This window comes from Arvicola amphibius, chromosome 3 (assembly GCF_903992535.2).
Source record: "Arvicola amphibius chromosome 3, mArvAmp1.2, whole genome shotgun sequence".
Lineage (NCBI taxonomy): Eukaryota > Metazoa > Chordata > Mammalia > Rodentia > Cricetidae > Arvicola > Arvicola amphibius.
In genome coordinates, this window is record NC_052049.1 from 28,314,118 (window position 1) to 28,340,475 (window position 26,358).

General features: G+C 39.6%; 1 protein-coding gene across 1 annotated transcript in view; it reads right to left on the reverse strand.

Moving 5' to 3' along the window:
• The window catches only part of C6 (complement C6), a 76,945-nt gene extending 61,809 nt beyond the window's left edge, over nt 1-15,136 (reverse strand). Inside the window, exons 1-5 of the mRNA XM_038324323.2 lie at nt 14,873-15,136; nt 8,025-8,187; nt 6,698-6,854; nt 5,498-5,642; nt 1,007-1,148 (exon numbers count right to left, since the gene is read on the reverse strand). Of these exons, the coding sequence (XP_038180251.1) occupies nt 1,007-1,148; nt 5,498-5,642; nt 6,698-6,854; nt 8,025-8,167 (587 nt within the window). The 5' untranslated portion in view covers nt 8,168-8,187; nt 14,873-15,136. The remainder of the gene's footprint in view (nt 1-1,006; nt 1,149-5,497; nt 5,643-6,697; nt 6,855-8,024; nt 8,188-14,872) is intronic.
• Nucleotides 15,137-26,358: the final 11,222 nt, after the last annotated feature.

A 26,358-nucleotide genomic window follows, 5' to 3' on the forward strand; every position in this document is an offset into this window, starting at 1 on the left:
AGCCACACTGACATACATTTTATTCTGATTTTTCTCCCACATGGTTCTAATTTTTCTGTATTTTTTATGACTGCTTAACCACTCTTCCTTCCTCCATCCTTCCCTTATATCTTCTTGCTTTTGTTTTGAATACTTTATTATCAGAATTAAACAAATAGACAAAACAATTAGGAAGTGAGGAGGAGGGGATTTTTTTTCTCTGCCTTAAGAGACAAGAAAAGTAAAGAAGGAAAAAGCCACCAGACATTAGGAGAGAGAGAGAGAGAGAGAGAGAGGAGAGAGAGAGGAGAGAGGAGAGAGAGAGGAGAGAGATAGAATGAGTATAGAGAGAGAAGGCGAAGGAGAGATACTCTCTCTCGTCTATCTAGCAGTCTCTCTATCTCGCTCTCTCTTCTCCGTCTCCTCTCTCCTATCTCTCTCTCTCTTCTCTCTCTTCTCTCTCTCCTCTCTCTCTTCTCCTCTCTTCTCTCTCTCTCCTCTCTTCTCTCTCTCTCCTCTCTCTCTCTCTCCTTCTCTCTCTCTTCTCTCTCTTCTCTCTCTCCGTCTCTCCTCTCTCCTCCTCATCTCATCTCTCTTCCTGCCAGGTGGGAGAGGGCCAGTCAGGAACGCTAACTCTGCCAATGGCCAAGCGAGGGCTTGGCATGGATGAGGATGAAGTGACAGGGGGTGGAGGAGCCCAGTGCTGTTCCTAAAACAATTCTCACATTTGAAGGTGGTGAGCAACTCTTTCTCTCTCTCTCCCTCCCACCTTCTCTTTTCCTCTCTCTTATTTTGTCTTACTCTCTCACACCAAAAAGATGGATCTTCCTGATGGGATTTTGACTCACAGTACAACCGTAAGCACTGTTCTCTTTTTCCTGACCAATCTACTCAGTCACTCAAATGTCATTCAACGGTGTGGTGTTTATTAGCCATGAGTCTGGGTCGTCTGTGTTGTTGTTGTACTTCTCATTATCTCAGGAATACCTTTTCTTTCCCAAATGAAAACAAAAATGATGTCACATACCCAGTGCCCATCAGCTGCGCGCTAGGAACGGGAAGGTATTTCTGCGGGCATACTGTCCTTATTCTCCCACAGTGCCTCTCGTCGGAATTGTCTCCACAGTCGTTTTCTCCATTGCATTCTAACTTTCTGGGAATGCAGCGCCCTGGTCGAGAAAGCGCGCCACAGCGTCATCAACCGGCTATCAGCCAGGAAAGCATTACAAATGCTTTACACATCAAGAGAAAGTTGAGAGTTCAGTATAGGAATGCATTAAATGAAGCGATAAACTGATGTCCCCTCTAGGGCTTGAGAGTCTATGAGTCACCGTACGACAATTTGGTTGCTATCGGACAATTTTCAATAATAGAATTTTCTTCTCTGTCTTTTTCTGTTTGAAGAAGAGAATTTAAAATTACATTATAGTAATTGGTTTAAAGAAAGTTGGTAGTTGGTTTTTTTTTGTTTTGATCTCTATGGCAGAGTCTAGATTATTTTTGTTAAAAGACCCCTGTAAGTATGTGCACACAAACGATCTACTTGTGCAAACAATACATTTCCAAATCTCTAAAAGTTTTGTAGAGAGGGAGAAGCCAGACACTAACAGCCATCTCATGTACTTCTTACTGCAAATTACAAGGTTGACAAGTTTAGCCTGTGACCAGTGTCTCACGTACAAACATTTATAACTAATTTGACTAAATAAATGCTTGAGGGGGGAATTTGAGTATCTGCTGAATTAAAATTTTTATTACTACAAAAGAATCCTGAAAACACAAAGTTTCACATCTTTTTTTTGGTTAAAAATTTCCATTTAGAAGATAAAGTATATTCTAAATAATTCTTTAGATTATTCAAGATCTTGTCATATGTTCAGATAGCGATTATAATCATGGTCATAAGCATCATAATCATACAAAATTAAAAGATGGGTGTAGATTCTGTCAATTTTAAGATATAGTCTAGGGGAGATTGCTTTTAGAAAACTATATCTCTAGGGGTTTGTTGTATATTTTTAATCTTGATTTAGGTTATTTAACTTGAAACAAAGAAGAGTGTCATTTTGACTCATGGTATATTTTTTAAAATTCTGTTCTTAGTTCTAACAGTTTGAAGAAGAATCCAGTTTTGGGTAGTGCTTCCTTTCTATTTTGCTAGATAGTGGTACAGATACTCTTGGAGCTCATGGTTCTTATTTGCCAAGCTTTGATACTTCTAGACATTGGAAGGGACCTGCCAAAAAGTGCTGAGATGAAAGAGGAAAGACACCTTTTGAGTGATGTTTAGTAGGCAAGCTAGGACACAGCTGAGGATGACTATAGACAATACTGAATCAATAGAATAAAAAGTAGAAAGATTGCGGCTTTATAAACCATTAATATAGCCCATACCAAAGTGGGGGTGGGAAAGGTGAAGAGCAGTTTGAATGTTGCATAATCTATTGAGGTCAGTGCATACTATGCAGCGATCCCCCTTTTCTGTAAAGAACAAATTTTAAGATCCTCCCACACCCAAGACTACAGGGAGCACTAAACCCTGTAATTCATATCTTGCCCATCTTAAGCACCTATCACACACTTTGTTCAAAACTCCAGTATGAGCAAAGCTAGCAATAGTTTACTTTTCTCTTCTTTACGAGTTAGTGACTGTCCTAGGTCCGAGTCGCCTCCGCATACAATTTCCTTGATTCCCTCAAGTTGAGAACTTTCGCTTTGGCACTTTATGCTTCTCCTTGGCTCACATGAATCAACACTGCTCCAACCTTGGCACTCTGTGGCCATTAATAAGGAAAATAAGGGTTTGCGAACAGATGTACTGCTACAGCTCACTGGCGTGTTGATCTTATAACTGAGAGGATGGGCAGGTGGCGTCTGTTATGTATATACTGTAAGAAGAGGTGATCGATAGGCTGGGAAGGGCAGAGTGGGATGGCACACAGTTTCCTCATTCCACTCTGACATGGAATTTAAAAGTTAAAATTATTTATTTCTGGAAATTTTCATTTAACATATCAGACTGTGTTGACCATGAGTGGCTGTAATCACTAAGTGAAATTGTAGATAAGAGGACTGCTAGTTGGAGCCATATCATCATCCAGAAGTTGTATACCTTCTTTTCTCCTTGGACTTTATGTGTTATATTGATTTTATATATATATATATATATTATATATATATATGTTTATTTTTATAAACATATGAAAGGCTAACTAAATATACTATTCAGCGCTTAAAATTAGAACCTTGAGAGATAGCGTGGCATAGTACATTGCAGCTAATGCCGTGGTAAGCCTGCCATGTATTGCCATGCAAGGTATTAGATAATGAGTCTAATTCTTTGGTAAGTAAGGGACTAAGTGCCATCTCAAATCAGACAATGTTCATCCAACCTCTCTGTTCATATTAGGTGATTTTTGAAAGTACAGTAGTATATCCTTTTCAGTGGAACATTTAACAACCAAAAAAGCCATTGCATCACCCATTCTGAAAGGATGCCAACCATATTGTTGCTAGGGATTTAGCAACTGGTAGCTGGAATATAGGGATATTGAATGCTCAGGGTAACGTAGCTTGGGCAGCACAGAGTTCAGGCTCACATCAGCTTACCAACAATTACAGACATTGCAACAATTGGGATGTTTTAATTATTAATTTCATTACATACTGTCTACCACCGGTGGGCACATGAGGTCAGAAGACAATGTGCATGAATTGATTTTCTCTCTCCCCGCCATGTGATTCTCAGAGACTGAACTCTGGCCATCAGGCCACTGAACCATCTAGCCCTGCCAATTTTTAAACAGTGGCTGTGGACATAGCACTGTTGACCTGGAAACCAGCGCCTGCAGTTGCTGACTTGTCTGAAGTTAGCCATTGTGTGCTAGTAATCAGTATGTGAATCTAAGACATTTGCAGGCTTGTGAACACTTGATTTGCATCAACCTCTTCTATAACTAATTTCATAGGTTTATCATCTGTTGAATACAGTCTCTCTATTCAAGAACTCTATTCTTGTTCACTACAGTAACTGCATTGAAAGCCTGAAATAGCTGCCTTTCAGTTTTAAACTTGGATTTTAGGATTTTGGATATGCTGTGCAAGTCTGGAATATTCTCAGCCACTCCATCAAGGTTTTTATTATCTCCCTGCTTACGTTAACTTGTGATGCGACCTCGTCACTGGGGTACAAGATATACCTCCCTACCCAACACCTACCCTCTTTTTCTGGGTTAGGAAAACCCTGGCATCAGCATTACCATCTATATTTAGAAAAAACCTGGCAAACATGAAGGTTGGAAGCAGTGTGTAAGGAAGAAGAAATTTTAGTTCTAAGGCCTTAAGTCAATTATCTATGACATTTAAAATTGGCTAGTTACTTTTCTGTATATCCAGAGTACACAGAAGCAATGTGGGGTTTATCCCTTTGAAATTTATTGTTTTTTTTTTTAACTGAAAGTTGGATATTTATGTGGGAGTTCAATGAACTATGGTTTATATGCTAAAATTGACCTGCATTCATTTTTGTAAATACAGTTTTATTGGAACACAATCATGCTCATATATTGATACGAGGATTGAGGATACAGGCCAATTGAGAGGTTTAACAACAAGGTAAAACACACATATCATAAGCTGATATTGGCCATTTCGATGTTCACTTAAGCATTTATAGAAATTGGATCTGTACTGTTCGAAGTGGTGGGAGTTAATGAACTAGTAATTAACAGACGAGCACCTATAAATAAAGTATTCAAGATTTGACAAAATTCTAATATAACTTAAATATCAGTTCTTAGAAATCTCAGCATGCAGTATACTTGAATGTTGTTAATATTGAAACCAATATGATATCTCATTATTGTGGTATGAGGACAACCTTTGGAACCAATCATGAAAATTTATCTTATTTAGGATTCATCTGACATAATAATATCCCAATAGTCTTTTCTTAACAAACCATTAAAAGTTTGTCTTAAATATATTCTAATCTGTTACTTCTTATCTAACTAAGCTTTTATATTTATTTATTTGGGGTGTGTACATGTGTGTGTGTGCCTGAGGACGGGCACTCATGTGCCATACACACATACAGAAGCCAGAGCAAATATCAGCAGTCAGTTCTCTCTATCTTTGCAGTTCTAGGAGTTGAACTCATGAGCTGTCTTTATGGTCCCCAACCAGCTGCTTCCTTTCAATTATTCTCATTATAGATATGTGTTTATTATTATCCATTTGTTAAATTATCTGCTTGTGTCTTTTCCTTTGCCCTCCTTTATTCCTCTCTATCACTATACCAAAGCATGGATGTGAACACTATTACTTGAGCAAATGAGTCAGGTAACCGGTCAAGAGGATTATGTCTGGAAAGCTGTAATTTCACACCTGAATGCGCTGGTAATGTGTAGCATGACAACCCCCACCCCGTGCTTATAGTGGGGAGGGACTTTTCTTTCTTAGCTTTAGCCGGCACTCAATAGTTTCAGTGGAGACTGAATATTTTAGTGAAGTATCTTACCACTGTCACAGAGGAATTTATTTTTGCAATCAATCTCTTCAATTTTGCAGAGCTTGGATGGGACACATGGTCGAAAGGTCACCAGGGGCTCTGTGCATGGTTGTCCTCCAAACTGACTTGGGCGCAGGATAGATCTAACTTTAACCTGAAAGAAAAGTAGAGGAGGGGGAATAGTTCCAAAACAAGTTCAAGGTTAAAGTGAAAATTCATCCAAGGATGGCTTTCCCAGTCATGGTTATAATCATCCCCATGGCGACAATTCCTGAATGGTACCAATACTCTCCCCCGGTTTCATTATAATGTGGAAGCCACCACTTGGCATGCCTCTGTTTCCCAACCTGCAAAATGAGAAACTGGGCAAAAAAGCTTCCAATGCTTTTCCTCACTCTGAAACCACAGGATTATAAATTATACCAACAACAAATGAAAACTTTACTGAGATTCTCCTCTGTGCATGCATGAAGTAGCTCTTTTATATCCCAGACAGGGTGAAGCAATAAATCGGAAAGGATTTTGAGATTCCTTTGCATAAGAAAGTCACTATGGAAACTGGCTTGACATAATATCCACACTTTGAAACATTTTGGTGAGGAGTAGAGACTAGAAATATGACAGGATTAACCAATGCTGTCTTAAATTGCAGAAAAACTTGAGTTTCAAAATATAGTTCAATTATTAATTAGTGGTACATCCTTGTTGGAAATGCTTAGTCCCTAAGGAACTGGAGCATATCCCCCTGTAAACATATAGAAAGACATTAGGATGTGAAGTTTGTGTGGTTTGTGTCAGGGATGCAGCACGGTTCTGGGAAATTGGTCTCTACAAATGAGTTTCGGTTTCTATTCTCTCTCTGATGTGCAGTTGTTGGGAACAGAGGATTCTGACTGAAGTTGACATGGGTCATATGATGTGGTCTTTCCAGGAAAGAGTATGAGCAGGGTAAATATTGCAGCTGGGGAAAATAAACAAGCTGTGGACTTTCCCATGGGTAGACAGACTTTAGGGGAAAAGCAAAGAGCCAGGGTTTTGATTTATCTCCATTATTTCTGTTTATTTTAAGCACTACATGAAAACTGAATTTCTTAGCATTTCTTTTTGCTTTCAGAAATGTCAGGAGGCATAGGCAGTGGATAAGTATGATATGGTCACTGGAACTCATGTGTGACTCAGACTATCTGGGTATGCTTGTAGCTCACATACCTGCTTTTCAATACATGGGTCACAGTCTGACCATGGCCCGTAGTCTCCAAGGACACAGTTGATGGGACATGTCTGCACATTACACTCTCTGGTCTCCTGCTTGGTACAAAGCTGGTCACAAAAGTTTTGCCGATAGTAATCATTCACTTCTATTTGTCTGTAAGAGTCAGAAAAGCTACCCTGAGTCTGTGTTTTCACAGCACCTTCAAATCAACAACAAAATTGATTTGACAACAAATTAGAAAAATTAACTACCAAGAGTAAAAGAAAAACCTTTCATAAAGAAATCAGGGAGGCTGGTTTCTATATAAGATGGTGCAACTTAGCAGAGCATAGCACCATGACGAGTATGGGAGTTCAAAGGAGAGAATTTTGACAGGGATGGCAGATCATTAACCCATGTGAGAAACCCTTCCAAGTGTACAGGTCTGTCTGACTGTGCAGGATGTTCATGAATTATCCTGTGCTTAAAAGATGCCAATGTATATAAATACAATGACTGGGTTGGATTAGGATATTGGCATAAGGGAGAAAAAATGCACAAAACTCATATAAAGTTCCTAAGTAGCAAAGCAAAGGACATTAGAAGGAAGAGTAAAACTTAGAGGCTAAAGAGAGCTTTGATATCCAGGGCACAGCTTGACTGTGCTTGACTTAAAGGGATAGACTCCGTTTAGCAGTCAATTGAGAACTACCGAAGAACTCTTGAACAGTGGAGTTTCTTCTCATACTCCATGGACTGTTTATTGGAAGTCAACTGGTAAATGTAGTGAGATTCACAAAAAAATACTTTTCTAAAAGAGCTATGATAGTAAGAAAACGTGAAGCATGATTTTCTCCCTTAAGTCATGTGCGCACTACCATTGTACAGAACATTGATAGAAACAAGCAAGGTGCATAGGCAAGTAATCTGAAGTGTGAAAGGACCGAAGTATTAAATACTAGCAGGTAAACACAGTTTCCTTGCCATCGTAATAATGCCAAGAATCAAGCAAATGGCTATTAGTGCTGCTCAGTTGAGGTTTTGTTACACTCTGTTTAATGACTATAAAATTGTCTATGATTAACTCACTAACTGTAGGCAAGCAGAGTTATGTACTAACTAAAAAGAAACTGAATCAAGTTTCTTTGAAATTCTTTAATTTTGCAAAAAGTACAAAAGTAGACTTCATTTTAACTTCATGTAGGACAGAACTGAAATTCTGTCTCAAGTCCCAAGTTCCCATTTGAGATATAACGGGCCTTCATTTCATACTGTGATCTATTTGATAGTACCCACTCCATCCTTGAGATACGTCAGAGCACAAAGCACTAATCTCGTACTCACCGCTGTCTCCTCTGGGTTCCAGAATTGCAAGATTTAGAACAGCTGGACCAGTGAGTCCATGGGTAGTGGTCACAAAAACAGGCTTTGCTATTGTCAATCAGTGTGATTAGTAAAATGAAGCTCAAGGTGAGATGTTTGGCCATGCCCTGACAACTCCCAGGCCCTGAAATTGAATAGCATAGATATTCAGTGCCTTTAGGGGATAAAACTTTAGAAGCAGTGCTGAGTTACAGATTCTTATGAGTATAGAAATCACTACTTTCTCTGCTTTCCATGGGGTAAGATAATACATAAATTCATATGTGAATACATATTAACTGTTATTTTTAAAGATTTTAGCATAAAGATGAACCAGAGTTGTAACCTGTGGTGCACCGCGAATCATACAGTTCGTGAACCGGGCAAGGGGCTGGAGATTGAAACACACAAAGATATACAGACAGAGACACAGATCATCCTTGAAGCCAGAAGCCCCAAGAATGCCCCTTTATTGTGTTCAGGGGCAGCTTATATAGGGATAATCACGCCCCAGCCAAACACAGCAGAAACCATTCCCCTGCCATCAGGAACTCCTGAGGGTCTCGTGCTCAGAGCAGCTGTAGGCACTCAGATCAGGAGAAAACAAGTTATTTACAAGAAATTCAGGATCTGGAGGTTCCCAGATCCCAACAGTAACCTCCATTATAGTCCAGTAACTAGTGACAATGCACAAGACAAATTATGTAATATATATTTGCAAGACATTTAATTCATTAAAATATTAATTTTTGTGTAAAGGGATTCATTTGCTGTTGAACTATACATAAATATTTTTAATTGATTTTTATTGAGATATATACTTTTCTCTGCTCCCCTCCCTTCCTTTCCCCTCCCCTTCAACCCTCTTCCATGGTCCCCATGCTCCTAATTTTCTCAGGAGATCTTGTCTTTTTCTACTTCCCATGTAGATTAGATCCATGTACGGCTCTCTTAGGGTCCTCATTGTTGTCTAGGTTCTCTGGGATTGTGATTTGTAGGCTGGGTTTCTTTGCTTCTTGTTTAAAAACGACTTATGAATGAATACATAGGATAATTGTCTTTCTATGTCTGGGTTACCTCACTTACTATGATGTTTTCTAACTCCATCTATTTGCCTGAAAATTTCAAGATGTCATTTGTTTTTCTGCTGTGTAGTACTCCATTGTGTAAATTTACCACATTTTCCTTATCCATTCTTCGACTGAGGGGCATTTAGGTTGTTTCCAGAATCTGGCTATGACAAACAAAGCTGCTATGAATATAGTTGAGCACATGTCCTTGTGGTACAATTGAGCATCCTTTGGATATATACCCAAAAGTGGTATTACTGGGTCTTGAGGAAGGTTGTTTCCTAATTTTCTGAGAAATCACCATACAGATATTCAAAGGGGCTGGACCAGCTGGCATTCCCACCATCAATGGAAGAGTGTTCCCTTCGCCCCACAACCTCTCCAGCATAAGTTATCATCATGTTTTTGATCTTGGCATTCTTATAGAATGGAATCTCAGAGTTGTTTTGATTTGCCTTTCTCTGACGACTAAGGATGTTGAACATTTCCTTATATTCTTTCAGCCATTTTAGATTCCTCTGCTGAGAGTTCTCTGTTTATGTCTGTACTCCATTTTTATTGGATTATTTGTTCTTTTGATGATCAATTTCTTAAGTTCTTTGTATATTTTGGAGATCAGACCTCTGTCTGATGTGGGATTGGTAAAGATCTTTCCCCATTCTTTAGGCTGCTGTTTGCCTTGTTGCCTGTGTCCTTTGCTTTACAGAAACTTTTCAGTTTCAGGAGGTCCCATTCACTGTTTCTCTCAGTGTCTGTGCTACTGGGGTTATATTTAGGAAGTGGTCTCCTGTGCCAATGCATTCAAGTGTACTTCCCACTTTCTCTTCTATGAGGTTCAGTGTGGCTGGCTTTATGTTGAGGTCTTTGATCCATTTGACTTGAGTTTTGTGCATGGAGATAGATATGGATCTATTTTCATTCTTCTACATGTTGATATCCAGTTATGCCAGCACCATTTGTTAAATATGCTTTCTTTTTTACATTTTGCATCTTTGTCAAAAATCAGGTGTTTATAGGTGTGTGGATTAATATCTGGGTCTTCGATTTGGTTCCATTGGTCCTCTTGTCTGGTTTTCTGCCAAAACCAGGCTGTTCTCAGTACTGTAGCTCAGGAATTGTAATGCGTCCAGAAGTTCTTTTATTGACAGAATTGTTTTGGCTCTGCTGGGTTTTTTTTGCTTTTCCATACGAAGTTAAGTATTGTTCTTTTGACGATCAAGAGCATGCGAGATCTTTCCACTTTCTGGTGGAAATTTCTTTCTTCAAAGATTTAAAGTTCTTGTTATACAAGTCTTCCACTTGTTTGGTTAGAGTTATCCCGAGATATAAACTATTGAAATTTTTATAATTAATTTCTCAGAATAACCACTCATTTTATCCTGTGGTACCCTGGGTAGATTCATTCTTTCATACTTTCTGGGGACTGAGGGAAAAGTCTGGGCTACTACTCAGGAAAATTTAAAGGGAGTTCATTGCCTCACTCCTCTACAGATGGTTCATAGCAAGTTAGAAGTGGAATGGATCCTAGAGACCTCCAGGTCAGTAAACTGAATAATTTCATCTATAAGTAGATAGTTCTGGATGAGTGAAGAGGGGAGACAGGAATGTGAGGGTCAAAGAGATATGGAAATGGAGGGGTGAGAGAGGGATTATGGGGAGGGAACACTAAGGGCCATTTGAGGGTTTGTATGGAAGACTACTGCAGTCAAGTCTTCCTAAAACATATTCATATATGAAGGCGATCTAAATAATATCACCAAATAATGTATAACCCAACTGGACATTTCTTGTCACCAATTGAAGCTTCCAGTACCTGCAATGGGTTATATAAAATTGAGGGTTTTTTTTTTTTTTTTGGTTTTTCGAGACAGGGTTTCTCTGCAGCTTTAGAGCCTGTCCTGGAGCTAGCTCTTGTAGACCAGGCTGGTCTCAAACTCACAGAGATCCGCCTGCCTCTGCCTCCCGAGTGCTGCGCCACCACCGCATGGCTATAAAATTGAGTTCTTAGCCAAAGGGGTTGCATACAACCTCCAAACAACCCAGGCCCTTTGCCGAGGCTATACATGGCTCTGTCCAAACTTATGTAAAGCCCTATTGTTGAAGACAACACCTACCCACTTAATGAACATGAAGAAGTTGAGCTGGTGCCTACCTAGAGCCTTCACTTCTATGAACTAGTGTTCACAGTACTGGAGGGAACTCTGTGGGCTCAGCACATGAAGACTGAAAATGTGTTCTGATATTAAATAAAGCTATTTGTGTGTCACTTTATTTTTCTTGTATATAATCTGTCCTAACATGTATATTATTTTTAAATAAATTTAAAATAAGTTTTAAGGCATTTGTTTCATAAACAAATTTATCCCACTTTGATGGAATAAAAAAGGTCCTACCAGAGAAATTTGTAGTTATAAGTGCCTACATTAAAACAAAAAATTAGAACAATCTCAAATAAGCAACCTCACAATGCAATTAAAGACATTAGGAAAACAAGAACAAACCAAACTTAAAATTAATTCTTGAAAGAATATTTCAGATTGACAAACTCCTAACCAAATTAAACAAATAAGAGAGAATATGCAAATTAGCAAAATCGGAGATGAGAAGAGAGACATTACAACAAATACTAAATAAATCAAGAAAATCACGATGGCATAACTTAAAAATGTATATTCCATGAGACTGGGACATCTTGAAGAAATGGATAAATTTTAGATGCATATGACCTAGTTAAATCTAGATTAAATAAATACTTTAAGTAGCACTATAGTAATTAATGATTTTGAAGCAGAAATTCTAAAAATCCCACTCCAAAAAGTCTAGGCCCATGGATCAAGGGCAGAATTCTACCAGACCCTCAAAGTGGAACATCACCCCCATGCCTCTGTTTTACGAGTGTTCAGGAGAAAGAAAATTCTGTCCTGTATCTGCTTATATATATGTATGCATGCATACACACTAAACATGTACAGCAGAAGAAATCCTAGGACACTGCTTAGCTGTCTCAAGAAATTATACACTTTAAAGATCTTTCTGATTAACAGGGAGATTTATATTGCTTGTTTTTGTTTGGTTTTCTGATACTGTAAATTGAATCTAGGGCTTCATATCGGTTAAGCAAATGTTCTAACACTGTTTCATGTCTCCAGAACTCCTTTTATTTGTTATCTAGAGACAAGATCTCACTAAGTCACTCTTTGTAGCCTCGAACCCTCTTAACTCTGCACCTCAGACTGGACTTGAACTTAGGATCCTCTTGCCTCAGACTTCTGGAGGATAATACTTATTACAAGCTTGGGTCACCAAGCTAGCTAGCTATTTCTTTTTGTTGTTGCTGTTGACTGCACAGTTTTATGCCATATGGATGCACTAATTGCACTGAACCGTTATAATCACTGTGGAGATTCAGTACAAGCAGTTGCAGTAACTTTGTAATTAGGTGTTAGCATACTTCAGATGTATATACATGGAGATAGCAAGTATGTTCTTTGCAGCAGAACTGTTCTGTCAAGCCATTTTTAAATATACAAGTTTTAATCTTGCCCAATTATCCTAGTGAATTATAGTTCTTTTAACTGTCTCAGAGGGCTAGTGTCTGATTATACTTTCATGTAATGAATTATAGTTCTTTTAACTGTCTCAGAGGGTTAGTGTCTGATTATATTTTAATGTAATGAGCTTATATTTCTTAGTTGTGATAAAAAGGATACGTCAAGAACAATACTATGGGACTACTTATTTAATAAATCTTATTTCAAGCCAATAGATAAGGCTGAGTTGTTTCCCCAGAAATGAGGACTTCCTGTTAAGAAGTTGCGCAACCCTTTTATCTTCTCTGCCAGATCAGAGGAAAGAGTCGGTGTCAGCAACCAGATCCACGGCCGCACGCTGGCTATGTCCTTAATTGTAAGTGGTAATCCACCTGCTTTTGCATATCTGGTGCTGCTGGGCAGTGGACACGACACGAATAAGTAGAAGCCATTGTCACTGACTGCAGAGGGTAGGCGGATGCTGAAGATCCTACCAATGCGTTTGTCTCCGTAACCCAATTCCTAAGCAGCTGTGGCCCTAGCCTATTTAAATTATAAAAATGGGTCTTCTTTACAGACTCCTACACTTGCCTACCCGTATTTCTTGCCTCCCCTGTGCCAACCCGAGCATCATAGTAGCACAGGGATGACAAGCAAAAGAGAGAACCTGGGTGAGTATCAGAGTAAATGTTGCAATGCCACTCTTGGCAGAGACATACATACACCTTTCAGAATTTCCCTTTATAGTAAAAAGAAAACAAATTCTTAAATCTTCTGTATAATTAGCACGGAAATGATCGAGAGAAGCGTAACTGCACGCCATTATCAGACCTGTTCGTAGCAAATGCTATCTGCCTTGATTTATAGAAGCCTGAAGTCATGGCTGCATGTTCATCCCAACTATCATCAAAACTCCCAGGACATAGAGAATATTCTGACTTGTTATTTAGTTATAATTTTTCTGGGGAGAAATTTGGATGGCCATGAAAAAAAGATGGTGATACCAAAACTAATTTGATGAGATGGGAGTAATATAGCTGGCGGGCGGCATCTCTTTTGATAATATTTTTGTTTTGATGAAAAATCTTTGGGTTTGAGGTGTCAGTCAGTGGCATGGCATTTGCCTACATTGCCTGGCATGCATGTGCCAGACGCAGGGTGTGCCCATCAGGCACTAAAACAGATGAACTAGAAATAAAGGTGACTGTGTGTCAAAAGGACAATTCTCACTCAGACAAAGAGAACTATTTCTTTAATTTAGTGTCATCATAGCTGAAAATATACAGTTCCATGTTTTTCATTCTCAATTTCTTTAAATACTTTAAGGGTAACTAAAAGTTGACGCAAATATTTGACTTACTTGGACATCTATTTTTATGGAAATATCAAATTAACAAATGCTCAGTAGGGATAAAAGGGAGGGTGGGAGGAAGGAAGAGAGAGAGAGAGAGAGAGAGAGAGAGAGAGAGAGAGAGAGAGAGAGAGAGAGAGAGAGAGAAAAGAGAGAGAGAGAGAAATAGGAAATAGTTGGGAAACTTCTTCCACTCCAGGGAGAGAAGAGCACTTGCTCTGTAGTTTTCTGGTAATTGCTATCACCTTGTGACCTCTCCGAAAGTCAACAATCTGGCTGAAGCCTTGAAGATAGCATTGTGAGCATTAGAGAACCCGGGTAAAGAAGGGAGTTCAAGTTCATCATACCCCGTCACCTCTGGGCACACTTTACTCACATTATCAACATATCTGGAGGGCAGTTCAGTGACTCTGACCTTGCAGATCTCAACAGACACTATAGTTTAACCTCAGCTGTGCTTTCTTCCTTTTTCATTTGCTTGCAGACTTCTTGAACCTCTTAATTCTTGCCTCCTTCCCCCCCACCCCCCCACCCACGCCTCGTGTGTGCCCCAGGGGCTCAAAAAGAGACACTCACACTGCTCATTGCAGTTTGGGAGTCCAGACACAAAGCTGACCTTGGCTGAAGAGTGTGTACACTCTGCTTTTAACTCATAAAGTGACTTAATATCAAATGTCCTTTTAAAGGACATTTCTTCAATGTATGTGAACATTTCATTCCTTTGAGATTTAAGCAAAGTAGTTACATCTTAGTTCAAAAGAAAGACAAAGAAATACTGATAGCCCGAGGGTTATACTTCAGTCTTGGTGTGGGGAGTTTCTTGGAAACCCTATCTACAATTAAGTATTCAAATTTAAATGAAGTGATTAGCTCACTTACCTTAAAATGGATTTGTCTTGATCAGGAGCCTAAGCTGTGAATGGCTGCAGAAGCAAAGGGGTTTGTGTGATGGCCCAGAAAGGAATTCTTTATACTGCTGGGTGACAGCAGATAGTGCAGCCCTAGAGTTCTAACGGTGACTTAGACTGTTATCAAAATAAACATTGTGTTGAAACTCTGACTTTGGAAATAATTACTCCAAAAGGCAGAAACCCTGAAACTCTAAGCATAGCAGATTATCCAAGGTTCTGCATTTTTCAGCGATTTCCTCATTCAGGGTTGCTGCAATAGCTCTCTTGTCGTTGTGGAGAAACTTTTCTTTGGAAGTAGGTGTGGTCCTACTCGTCCTGTAGAGTGAGGGATTACTCTAGGGATGGGAATCAAATACTTGCCTGAAGTTGTGCTTTGATCGGCTTCTGGCTGTGCAAAGGATTTATGTGCTCCATAAGCCATATTTGGCTATTTGCTACTGAAAGACAAACGTACCAGGAAGCTTACATGCTGAGCTGTTTCAATGTGTTAAAAGTGTTGACCGGGTCTAAAGAATCCAGATCAGATAATATGCCATGTAGTTTTATAATGTGAAAACTTGTTGGCAACTGATTAGTAAGACAACATGTAATTTTAAAGGAAGAAAATGATAACAAAGGAAATTAAGAGCTAAGATGAAACAATCACCCCCTCCCTCCGACACACACCAAGGGAACATGCATTCAGTTACAAACCATTATTTCTCTGCTAATGGCAACAGATTCAGAGCCAAAGGACACTTTCTGCCAAGTAAATCCCAAGTATAAGGCAACCAACAGCGGAAACTCTGAACCTGTCTACTAGGCTTTCCGTCTGTTGTGTATCCAGGTGCCAACGGATCACTGTCGCAGACAAATACTGTAAATTCTTACTAGAGAAAATGGTGATCACGCTGCTCCATAAATCTAGCAAGTGTAATTTGCTGGTCACTAGGGGAGCAGATAAAGGGGAGGGACAAACTGAGCCACTGTGCTTGGGAAACCACAGAACAAAATTCTCACGTGGAGGAAATGGAAGCGCCTCAGCTGTCACACGCTGTCCCTTTATGGTGTTACTTTAAAATGATCAGAAATTGACTTTAAATTAATTGAACTTAATGTCACCACCTACGGATTGTACACTTTGCTCTAGGTTATCGATACGATTAGCCTGCATGCCATTCTTTCAATGGCTTCCGCTCACTTTAAATTGCCAACGAAAGCACCCTCTTCTTTTTTTTTTTCTTTTTTTTTTTGTTTTTCGAGACAGGGTTTCTCTGTGGCTTTGGAGCCTGTCCTGGAACTAGCTCTTGTAGACCAGGCTGTTCTCGAACTCACTTCTTAACCCACTGTGTTTCCTAGACGTGACACAATGTCTGCATTTCTTTGAACACTAGAGAAGCTCCTTTTACCTCTCAGTGGAAGATGCACTCCCAGTCCCTGAAATAGTACCTCTTCTGCTTGTGACTGAGAAGATTAATACTCCATTCTTAGCTAACCCAGAAGTGATTTTTCCTGAAGGCAATGCCAGAAAAGATATTCCTGAATTCCCCCAGGGCCCACCACTATTTGCTTCTAGACCTATAATCAGACTAAAGGCAAAGCAGGCTTTTAGAGGGGAGGTAGGAAGTGTAGGCCACGAGGAAGGGCGCTGGACTACTAAAGAGCTCAATGAGTTTGCTAATTCGTTCCAGGAGAAGTCTGGGGAAGATGTGTGGGAATGGATTTTAAGGCTGTGGGATAATGGTGGACGGAACATAAAACTGGATCAATCAGGCTGGGTTTATTGATATGGGTTCACTGAGTGGCCATTCTAGATTTCCTATGGATGCTAGCACAGTTGAAAAAGGTGTCAAAAGTTTGTTTGGGTGGTTGCATGAACTGATTGTCAAAAGCTGACCTACGGAAAAGCAGTTGGAGATGCCAGATACCCCTTGACTTAGTGCTGCTGAAGGGATTTTAAGGCTCAGGGAAATTACAAAGCTAGAATAGGTACGCTGTGTAAAACCTGATCCTCCAGAATGGGAAGGCCCAGAAGGTACACCCTTCTCTGATTCTATGAGACTCAAGCTAGAAAAAGGGGCACCAATGCATTTGAAGAGTTTTGTTGCTGTACTCTTCCTGGTGCCAGACGTTAGGGTTGGAGGGCCTGCTGCTCAGTCGGATGAATGGGCCTAACCGAACCCCTAAGTAGCAGGGGCCAGGTGGCAGCACTGAATCACCAAAGGCAAGGTGATCACAGTGATTGTAACAAGCAGCATGGAAAAAGTAATGTCCATAACGGCAGAGTAATTTTTTATGGTGACATCGTTAGTATGGACCTTTGGTACTGGCTAATTAATCATAGTGTTTTCAGGCATGATATAGATAGGAAGCCCACTGAATTTTTGTTTGATCAGTAAAATTCTCCAACAAGTGAAAGAAAGGTTACACGGGATTGCACTGACAGGGACTCTCAGCTGGTGAACCAATGTTCATATTTGAGCTAATTTACATATCCAGAAGCCCTGGAATAAAGGGAAGTTCAGGTACCCCCGAGGAAGGGCTTTGCTAAAATATTTAAGTTTTACTATTAGCCTTTCTACAGTCTTTCCCCAGAGAGACTTAAGGCCTTTAACAAGGGTAACAGTACACTTGGGAAAAGGGAAAAATAATTAGACTTTCCAGGGTCTATTGGATACTGATTCTGAATTGGCACTGATTTCTGGACACACCTAAAACACGTGGCCCTCCAGTCAAAGCAGGGGATAATGGAGGTCAGGCGATTAATGGAGTTTCGGCGAAACTGTGACTCACAGTAGGTCCAGTGTATCCCCAGTCTCATTCTGAGGCTATTTTCCAAGTCCCAGAATGTATAATTGGGATATGTAGAATGAGTTGGCAGGATTAACACATTGGTTCCCTGATTTGTGCAGTGAGGGCTACTATGGTTGGAGAGGCTAAATGGGAGCTGTTAGCGTTACCTCTGCCAAGGCAAACAGTGAATCAAAAACAATAAGTACCGCATCCCTGGAGGAACTGCAGAAACTCGTGCCGTTGTCAAAGACTTGAAAGAGGCAGGGACGGTGGTTCTCATCGTTTCTCCTTTTAATTCTCCTACCTGGTCAGTAAGGAGGACAAATGGGTCATGGAGGATGACAGTTGACAATTGAAAAATCCAGTCAGTGACTCTGATGGCACCGGCTGTACCAGATGCAGTGCCCTCACTCCAGCTGATGAACACGCCTCCTGGTACAAGCTATACAGCTATTGGCTTAGCAAATGTCATTCTCTTGGTATCCACGCATAAGAACCCCACCAGAAGCAATCTGTTTCTAGTTGGTAAGGCCAACAGTGTACCTTTACACTTTTACCATGGGGATATGTTAAGTTTGCGGCTCTGTGTCATAACTTAGTTTGAAAGGATCTTGTTCATCTGTATCTTTCACAAAATGTCCCATTGGTCCACTCTATGCATGACATAACGGTGACTGGATCAGGTGAGCAGGAGGCAGCAACCACTCTGGGCTTGTTGGTAACACAGAAACATATCAGAGGATGGGAAAGAAACACCAGCAGAACTCAAGGACCTTCTACCTTGGTGAAATTCTCAGGAGTCTAGCGGTGTGTGGCATACAAAGATATTCCTTCTAAGGTGAAGGGTAAGTTATTGCACCTGGCCCCTTGTATGCCCAAGAAAGAAGCAGAACATTTAGTGGTCCTATTTAACTCTGGAGACAGCATAATTTTCATTAAGTGACCCAGAAGGCTGCTAGCTTTCAGTGGGGCCTGAAACAGGAGAAGGTTCTTCAACAGGTCCAGGCTGCTCTACCACTTGGACCATATGATCAATTAGACCTGATGGTACTTAAGGTGTTCACAGCAGGTGTGGGTGTAGTTTGGAACCGTTGGCAAGCTCCTACTGGTGAATCAAAGAAGGGAGTTTTTTGGGGATTTTGGGGCAAGTCTCTACCGTCAACTGCAAAATACCAATGTGTCTTTAAGAGACAGCTCTTGGCCTGCTGCTGGGCCTGAGAGGAAACTGAATGCTTGATGGTGGACCACCAAGATAACCATGCAACCCAAACTGCCAATCATGAGCAGGGTGTAGATATCAATGTGTAATGTGCACAGCAGCAATCTACTGTCCAATGGAAGTGGTATGTTTGTGACCAGGCCCAAACAGGTCCTGAAGACAAGCAAGAATTTGTCCAAATGCCTATGGTTTTAATTCCTGTTAAAATGCTGCCTGCTGCCCAGCAGACACCGATAGCCTCATGGGGTGTTATCCATGACCAGCTGACAGGGGAAGAGATGACTTGGGTCTGGTTTATTGCTAGCTAGCTCTGCATGTTATTCAGGCCCTGCCCAGAAGTGGGCAGCTGCAACATTACAAAACCTTGACCGCATAGCCCTAAAAGGCAAAGGGAAATCTTTCAGAGTGGGCAGGACTTTGGGCAATATTCATTATTATAATTCTATTTGGAAGGAGGAATGGCCAGACAAGCAGTTGTTCACTGATTCATGGGCTGTAGCCAATGGATTAGCTGGATGGTCAGGGACTTGGAAAGAGCATGGTTGGAAAACTGTAGAAGAAGTACGTGCACAGATCTCTCCAAAGATGTGAAGATACTTGTGACCCGTTTAAATGCACATCAAAAGCGACTTCAGCTGAGGAGGAATTCAATAGCCAATGAAAAGAATGACCCCTGTTCTGTGGAGAGCCAGTCTCTCCCCAGCCGTCGCCCAGTGGGAAGACAGTGATTAAGGAAAAGATAATTGCCAAGACTCCTCGGAGAAATAATGAAGGTCGAAAAGTCAGTGTTAGCTGTTTTCTGTATTTGTTAAAGATTAACCAGAGCAAGCTAGGAGGTGGTGGCGCACGCCTTTAATCCCAGCACTCGGGAGGCAGAGGCAGGCGGATCTCTGTGAGTTCGAGGCCAGCCTGGTCTACAAGAGCTAGTTCCAGGACAGGTTCTAGAAACTACAGGGAAACCCTGCCTCGAAAAACCAAACCAAAAAAAAGAAGAAAGAAAGAAAAAAAGATTAACCAGAGCAATCATTTATTTTTATAGATTATTTTCAAGTTGTTTCTGGTATTCTTCATTCCGTGAGTAAGATCTGATTTTTCAAGCCTAGCATTTGTTACTAGAAGAAGATGGGAAGGCAATATCCCATCTTCAAAGGACAGGAAACCCAGTCCTTTGTCTTGGCAGCCAGCAGGTGAAAACCGCTCTCTCAATACTCACCTTTTCGCACACAACCTCTCATACCTGAGGCACCGCATAGCATCATCCCCTTGCTTTCCACCCTCTGAAAGTTGTAGGAATATGTCAACGGAGGCTTCCTCTATTCGTTCTGTCTTTTGGGTCTGTAGCACTTTTTTTCCATTCTATTGTAATGGGAGACTGATGAACATGAGCCCCTGTGTTCAGCCATCATATCAACGAAAAATTCATACAGCCGCTACATGGGAATGAATTTAATCTCTTCACAATAGCCACTTAAGTAGATATGCCTCCTAGTTTCCTCTCTCATTGCAAGCCACTTACTTTCTTGTGGTCAAATTATTTTGGTCCTCTATTGTAAAGTAAGTCTTCTAATCTATTTTGGTCAAAGATACATACATATTATGTGTATATATATATACACATTCACACACACACATATTGCACTTTACACTACTGTGAGGGAAAGATACACATTTATCTGAAGCTGAACTTGTCTCCGGCACTACTGCAATAAGCAAATGCTTTTGTTTCTGTGGTTTCTCCTCTCACTGGCATTGAGTGATTAGCAGGTACTATTCTCACATTTGGCCCTTGGGAGGTATATGTCAGAGAAGGCAGGAAAGCGAAGGAAACACAAGAGAATTAGATCCACAGAACTGTGATTTCATTGTTCTACAAGGACTGGCTGGTTGAGTGAAAATGTCCCTGAATAAAATTGCCTCTTCTGTCTTGGGAGTAATTCAAGAGAAAAGCAACGGGGAAAAACAATTATACAATAGGCTGGGTGGGTGGGAAAGTTCAAGAACCAACTCACCATGCAAAATTCACAAAATGGTTTGGACATAGTGTATTCATAGCCCAGCCACACAGGAAGGGAGGCCTAGACAGTCCTTTTCTTGGCGGTATGGAATATGCCTGACATGACCCTGCATGTGATTAGACTGGCTCACAATTTTCTAGTTGGCAATTTGAAGGTAAATGTGAATAGCCTACTTTAATATAATCAATGTTTTCTCTTAGGCTTGGTAGTCACAGGCAAACACTCCTAGTGGCCCTTGTTTGGGAATGAGCTGTACAAGGTCTCAACAGACAACACACAAAACTGAGTTGTTCAAAGTCAAATAATCACACTGAAGCCTTATGGAAGCAGATTCCAAAACGAAGGAACTAATAATCACTGACCCCTTTCCTCAAGACAGGGGTTCTCACTCTCCCCATGTAGGTATCAAAGAAGACCTTTCAGCTTGAACCCTTATCAAAAAGTTACCTGGAATGAGTTTTCATGTCCCTTTCCTAGTGTCTCCTCCCCTCATTCTGCAGTTAGCCATAAGGAACTCACTCAGTTTTATAGAATGGGGCTGGCTTCATTCTGGACCCATCAAGAAAAGTCTATTAGACCTACAATTAAATCTGTAATTTTTTTTGACAGATGTATCAAAATCAGTAAAGTCAAGTCATACTGTAGGAACTTCACAATTTAAAGTCTACTCTTTGTCCAACTACAGTGAACAAATTTAGAAACAAACAATATATACTTAGAGTACAATTCATATTTTATTAGAACTAATGATTGAAATAGTATCTGTTATTGATTTTTTTTTCTGTCCTGTGCAGGGTTAGCTCTGGGTCACATGTTTCATTTCCATAAAAGGTTGCTCTATGTCCTTCAACATGTGGAGGGTTGGGCTGAATTTTTGTCTTCATTCAAGGCCCTGACATTTTGAAGAATAAAGGTCAGATATTTTTAGACTAGCTCTTGCCTGTGGATTTGTCCGAGAGTATCATATCAATTGAAGTCTGAATTTCAAACAACTGTTACATTTTGGGAATGAGAACTGTTTGGTGCTATTTATCTTTAATATCTCACTGTGTATTTAGAAATTCTGTATCTTGGTTCCATAATGTTCTATTGTTGAATTATATTCGTCAGCATTTCATACAAGCTTACGGTGGCTTTATTTTAAGAAGAAGTTTTTTTTTTTAAAATTTCCTTTTCTAAAAGTTTTAAGACTTAGTCAAATGTAGGTTCTAACTAACAGAAATAACACCACATAGACAATCTATTTCTTTTTTTTTTTTTTTTTTTGGTTTTTCGAGACAGGGTTTCCCTGTAGTTCCTAGAGCCTGTCCTGGAACTAGCTCTTGTAGACCAGGCTGGCCTCGAACTCAGAGATCCGCCTGCCTCTGCCTCCCGAGTGCTGGGAGACAATCTATTTCTTTTGTCATTTTCAATAACTTATTTTAGTTTATCAAGAATTTATCTTTTCAGGCTATTTTGTTCACACATATTCAGAATATGATCATATGATTATTTGACTTTAAATTATTACTAATTGGTCTCTTATTCTCAATTTTGTTAGTATTTTAAAATCTCCAACTTTGGATTTTGCTGATTTTTTTTCCTTAGTATTTTGTTCTGCTCTAAAATTTTCTACTCTTAGTTTTATTTCCTTTTAGTTTACCTTAAAATTAATAGTTTTAAAATGTTACGCACTCACATCATTTGTTTTTAGTCTTCATTTCACTATCATATATATTATATTTTAAATTTACTCTAACCACTGATTTACCTCCGTTGTTGGATCTGAAGTGTTGATTTGTTATTTAAATTAAAATATGTCCTAATTTCCCTCATAGACTCATTCATAATTTTGACGCTTACTTTACACACATTTGGGGATAAATACACATAACAGCTCTCCCTGGCATTTGAGAATACGTGTGTATCCATATGCTGTGGAGTTTTAAACGGTGACACTGTGTCTGGTCACAACATAAGGGAGGAATTCAGGCCATAGTTTCATATTTGTTTCCCTCAATTTTGTGTAGAGTTCTTTGAGTGTTAGCATCTGTTTGAATTCGGTTGCCTATTGGAAAATGTCCGTGCGGAGTGTATCAAACTCCTCCCTGCTGTCTATGGACTTCCCGTCCACTTTTGTCCTTTAGGCTCTTACACTGCTTGCACACTTGGAGTCTGTTATGGAGAAACTTATGTTCTTCCATCACAAGAAAGGGGTATTTTTAGGAATTGTTTTTTTTTTTTTAAGTAACTAGCATCTTATCCATTTACATCATATCTTTTATTTTGAGATTTTTTTATAATACGTCTTTTGAAAGTAGCATAAAGCTGTTCATTTTTATTCAAATGGACCTTTTCATATAACATAATCTAATATAATCATTTTAACATAATTTTTTATTGATTCTCTAGGAATTTGATACTGTGCACCCAGATCACACTCACTTCCCAGTTCTTCCATGTCCTCTCCCAACTCTTCTGACCTCCTCCTCGAAAAAGTAAAAATAAAAAAGAATAAAAAACAAGGAAAAACAAAAAACAAGTCCAGTTTGTGTTGCCTAGATACTCACTGGAGCATGGTCAGATGCTCAGTGGTCAGCCCCTTAGATAGAGCTGAGTCCTTCCCTTTCCCTCCCAGACGCCATCAGCTGTGGAGAGACACAGTTCACCATCCTCGTTATTCTTTTTAGGAGTTCTCTTCGAAGGCCTCCTGTCTAGGCCATTAGGTTTTTTTTGGGGGGGGGGATGTAATTTTTATTTTAGTTTCTATCTGCTATTTTACTCTTTGTATACCTTTTAAAATCTTCTTTTAGAATAACAATTGAAAAAAATCAAATATTTTTAATATTCTATTAAATTCATAATTGTTTTTCTGTTATTCTTTTAATGGTCACTAAGAAATCACCACATACCCTTAGGCTTTCCCTAATTTAACATAAAGTAGCATTTTTACTATGTTGTATTTTATTTTACCTTTTATATACACTATATGAGAAGACACTATTGTTATTTCTGGTAATTTAGCACTGGAAATATGTTATATTTTATTTTATCTTCATATACACTGAGTCTGAAAAGACACTATTATTGTTTCCGGTTTAGCTAGTTAGTATCTACTCAAATACTATTTCAATCCAATCTTGCCTTTTCGTGCTTCTTTCTGGAATCTCTTTCCTTATGTCTAAACAAGCATTTTTAGTGGTTAATTTGATAATAGCCCATAGCCTGGAATTCCATTTTTCTTCATTTGAAAATACTCCTTTGAAATATATTTTCGAGGTTTATAGACTCCTTGCTTAGCACTTCATCACTTTTGACATCAAAACCATCATGCCATTATTTCTGGCTCCTAACGCTTCAGTTGAAAATGCAGCTGTATTTTGTTGTTTTTTCTTTGGAGGCAAGGTGTCTCTTTCCTTAGGTGCTTTAATATTTTTACTTTGCCCAGGAGTGTTTTATTTTTCTGAGATTTAGAGCGTCTTGAATTTTGTCTGACTGATTTGATGTCTTTGATTAATTCAGGGCCTCCTTCTGAGCTTATCACTCCCAGTACTGCGTCTCTTCCCATCAGCCCCTCAACAGTAGATTTTGGTTGTGCCAACTGATTTGAAACTGACGACAGCCCAATTTCAGTTGTACAAGGTCTCCTTATTTTGCTTTGCCCCTTGTGATGGCGTTAATTGTTAACTTGTCAGAATCTGGAATCACCTGGGAGGTGTGACTGTGGGACATGTCCTCATTTACATTAATCTAGGAGGGGTGCCCCGCCCACTGGGCAGAACTATGGGGTACAATGTTTTCTTTCTTAAATTGATTTTGTCAGCCTAATTTATCACCACAGTGAGAAAAGACACTATATAAAAGGAAGAGTTATTTTATACAGTCAGTGTGTATATGTCAGCTAATCTACTGCTCTTGTCTCAAATTTGTTCATAAATTCTGGTGTTTTGATCAGATATATCTTACCTGATTATTTATATTTGTATTGGGAAGTGAACACAGGACCCCATGCATGCTCAATGAGTACTCTGCCATGATATGTGTCCCTAAATTATTATTTTATGTAAATACACACCAATAACAGTTTTTTTAAAGTTCATTTTGTTTGTGAGGAGTCCGGATTCGCTGGTGGCTTTGTCATGTGTCCAGTCCTGTCAGTGCAACTATGGTATTCCTGAAAATTCTTAGTTGTCTGCTTTCTCTAACACTTACCTTAAGAGCCTTAAAGGGAACCTCTGACTAGGAAGCATGGAGTGCTGTCTGGGTACACTGCTGTCGCTTTCCTGGGTACCCTCCCGGTCTGAGTCCCCAGTGGTTCTTCTCATTCTCATTTTCCTGACTTTGCAGACACTCGGAAGCCTGGACCTGCTGTTTTCTGTGAATCTATACGCCAATGTAGGCTAAGGCTACAATGTTCCTGAAAAAAGGAAAACACTAGGTACTTTGATTTTTTTATTACCATAATGCATTTTTTCTTCTTCATATTTTTCATGGCTAAACTCTTCTTCCTCGTCTTCCTCCTCCTCCTCTTGAATATAGCCATTTAAACGTCAGCTTGTAGAGTTATTTATGGCAAGAGGTTTCTTTAGACAAAATTAGAACTCAGACAAGGTTGTCTTACAGAGCGGCCGCCTTCCCTCGTTTCTAATTAGCAGCATAGCTTGTGTTTTGCAGAGATTTGTTAAGTCAGAAAGGGAAAGAAAACATTTTTTTTTTTTTAAAAAAACCATTCATGAACTTTTTCTTCAATATCTTCAACCAGGTTAATTTGTGGTACTGTTTTTCAGCTTGAGTTAATTTGCACAAAGCCACATCAGCTGTCATTTGTACTAATTAGATGCTATTCATAGCAGCCTGCCTCTATTCATGCTTTCCACAGTGTGCACTTATGTGTTTGCTTTGTGTTTATTTGATTAGCATTTGTCTCTGCTATAAAATGATTACATCCTCTGTCAGGGACCATGCCTGTTCACCTCAGGAAATTCAGTATTTGCTCAAGCCTGGGGTGCAGTCCACCCTAGTGCATTTGACCACCGTCATGCCTGTTCTTTATGCACATTCTCAGTGAAGAATATATTATTTCCATAATTGTTGGGTATAATTTTGTAGTTTTTGCATTAAAAGTTTTAAGACCTATAGCCGTTTATCTGTATGATTTGTTTGGCTCACTTTTTTTGTTTTATTTTATTGACTTTAAAGACACGATGGCACTGTGTACCCAGCCTGCCACTCTGTAGCTATGCTATCCTGATCATCTGATCACTGCTCCCCAAATACTGTGATTACAGGCATGTACCACCATGCCTAGTCATGAACCACCATGCCTAGTCATGAACCACCATGCCTAGTCATGAACCACCATGCCTAGTCATGTGGGGTTTTCCAGGTTTTTTTTTAATTGGCAGAAAGATGTTGGGGACTGAACCCAGGACTTTGCATTATAGCTAAGTGCTTTAGAGTTAAGATGTA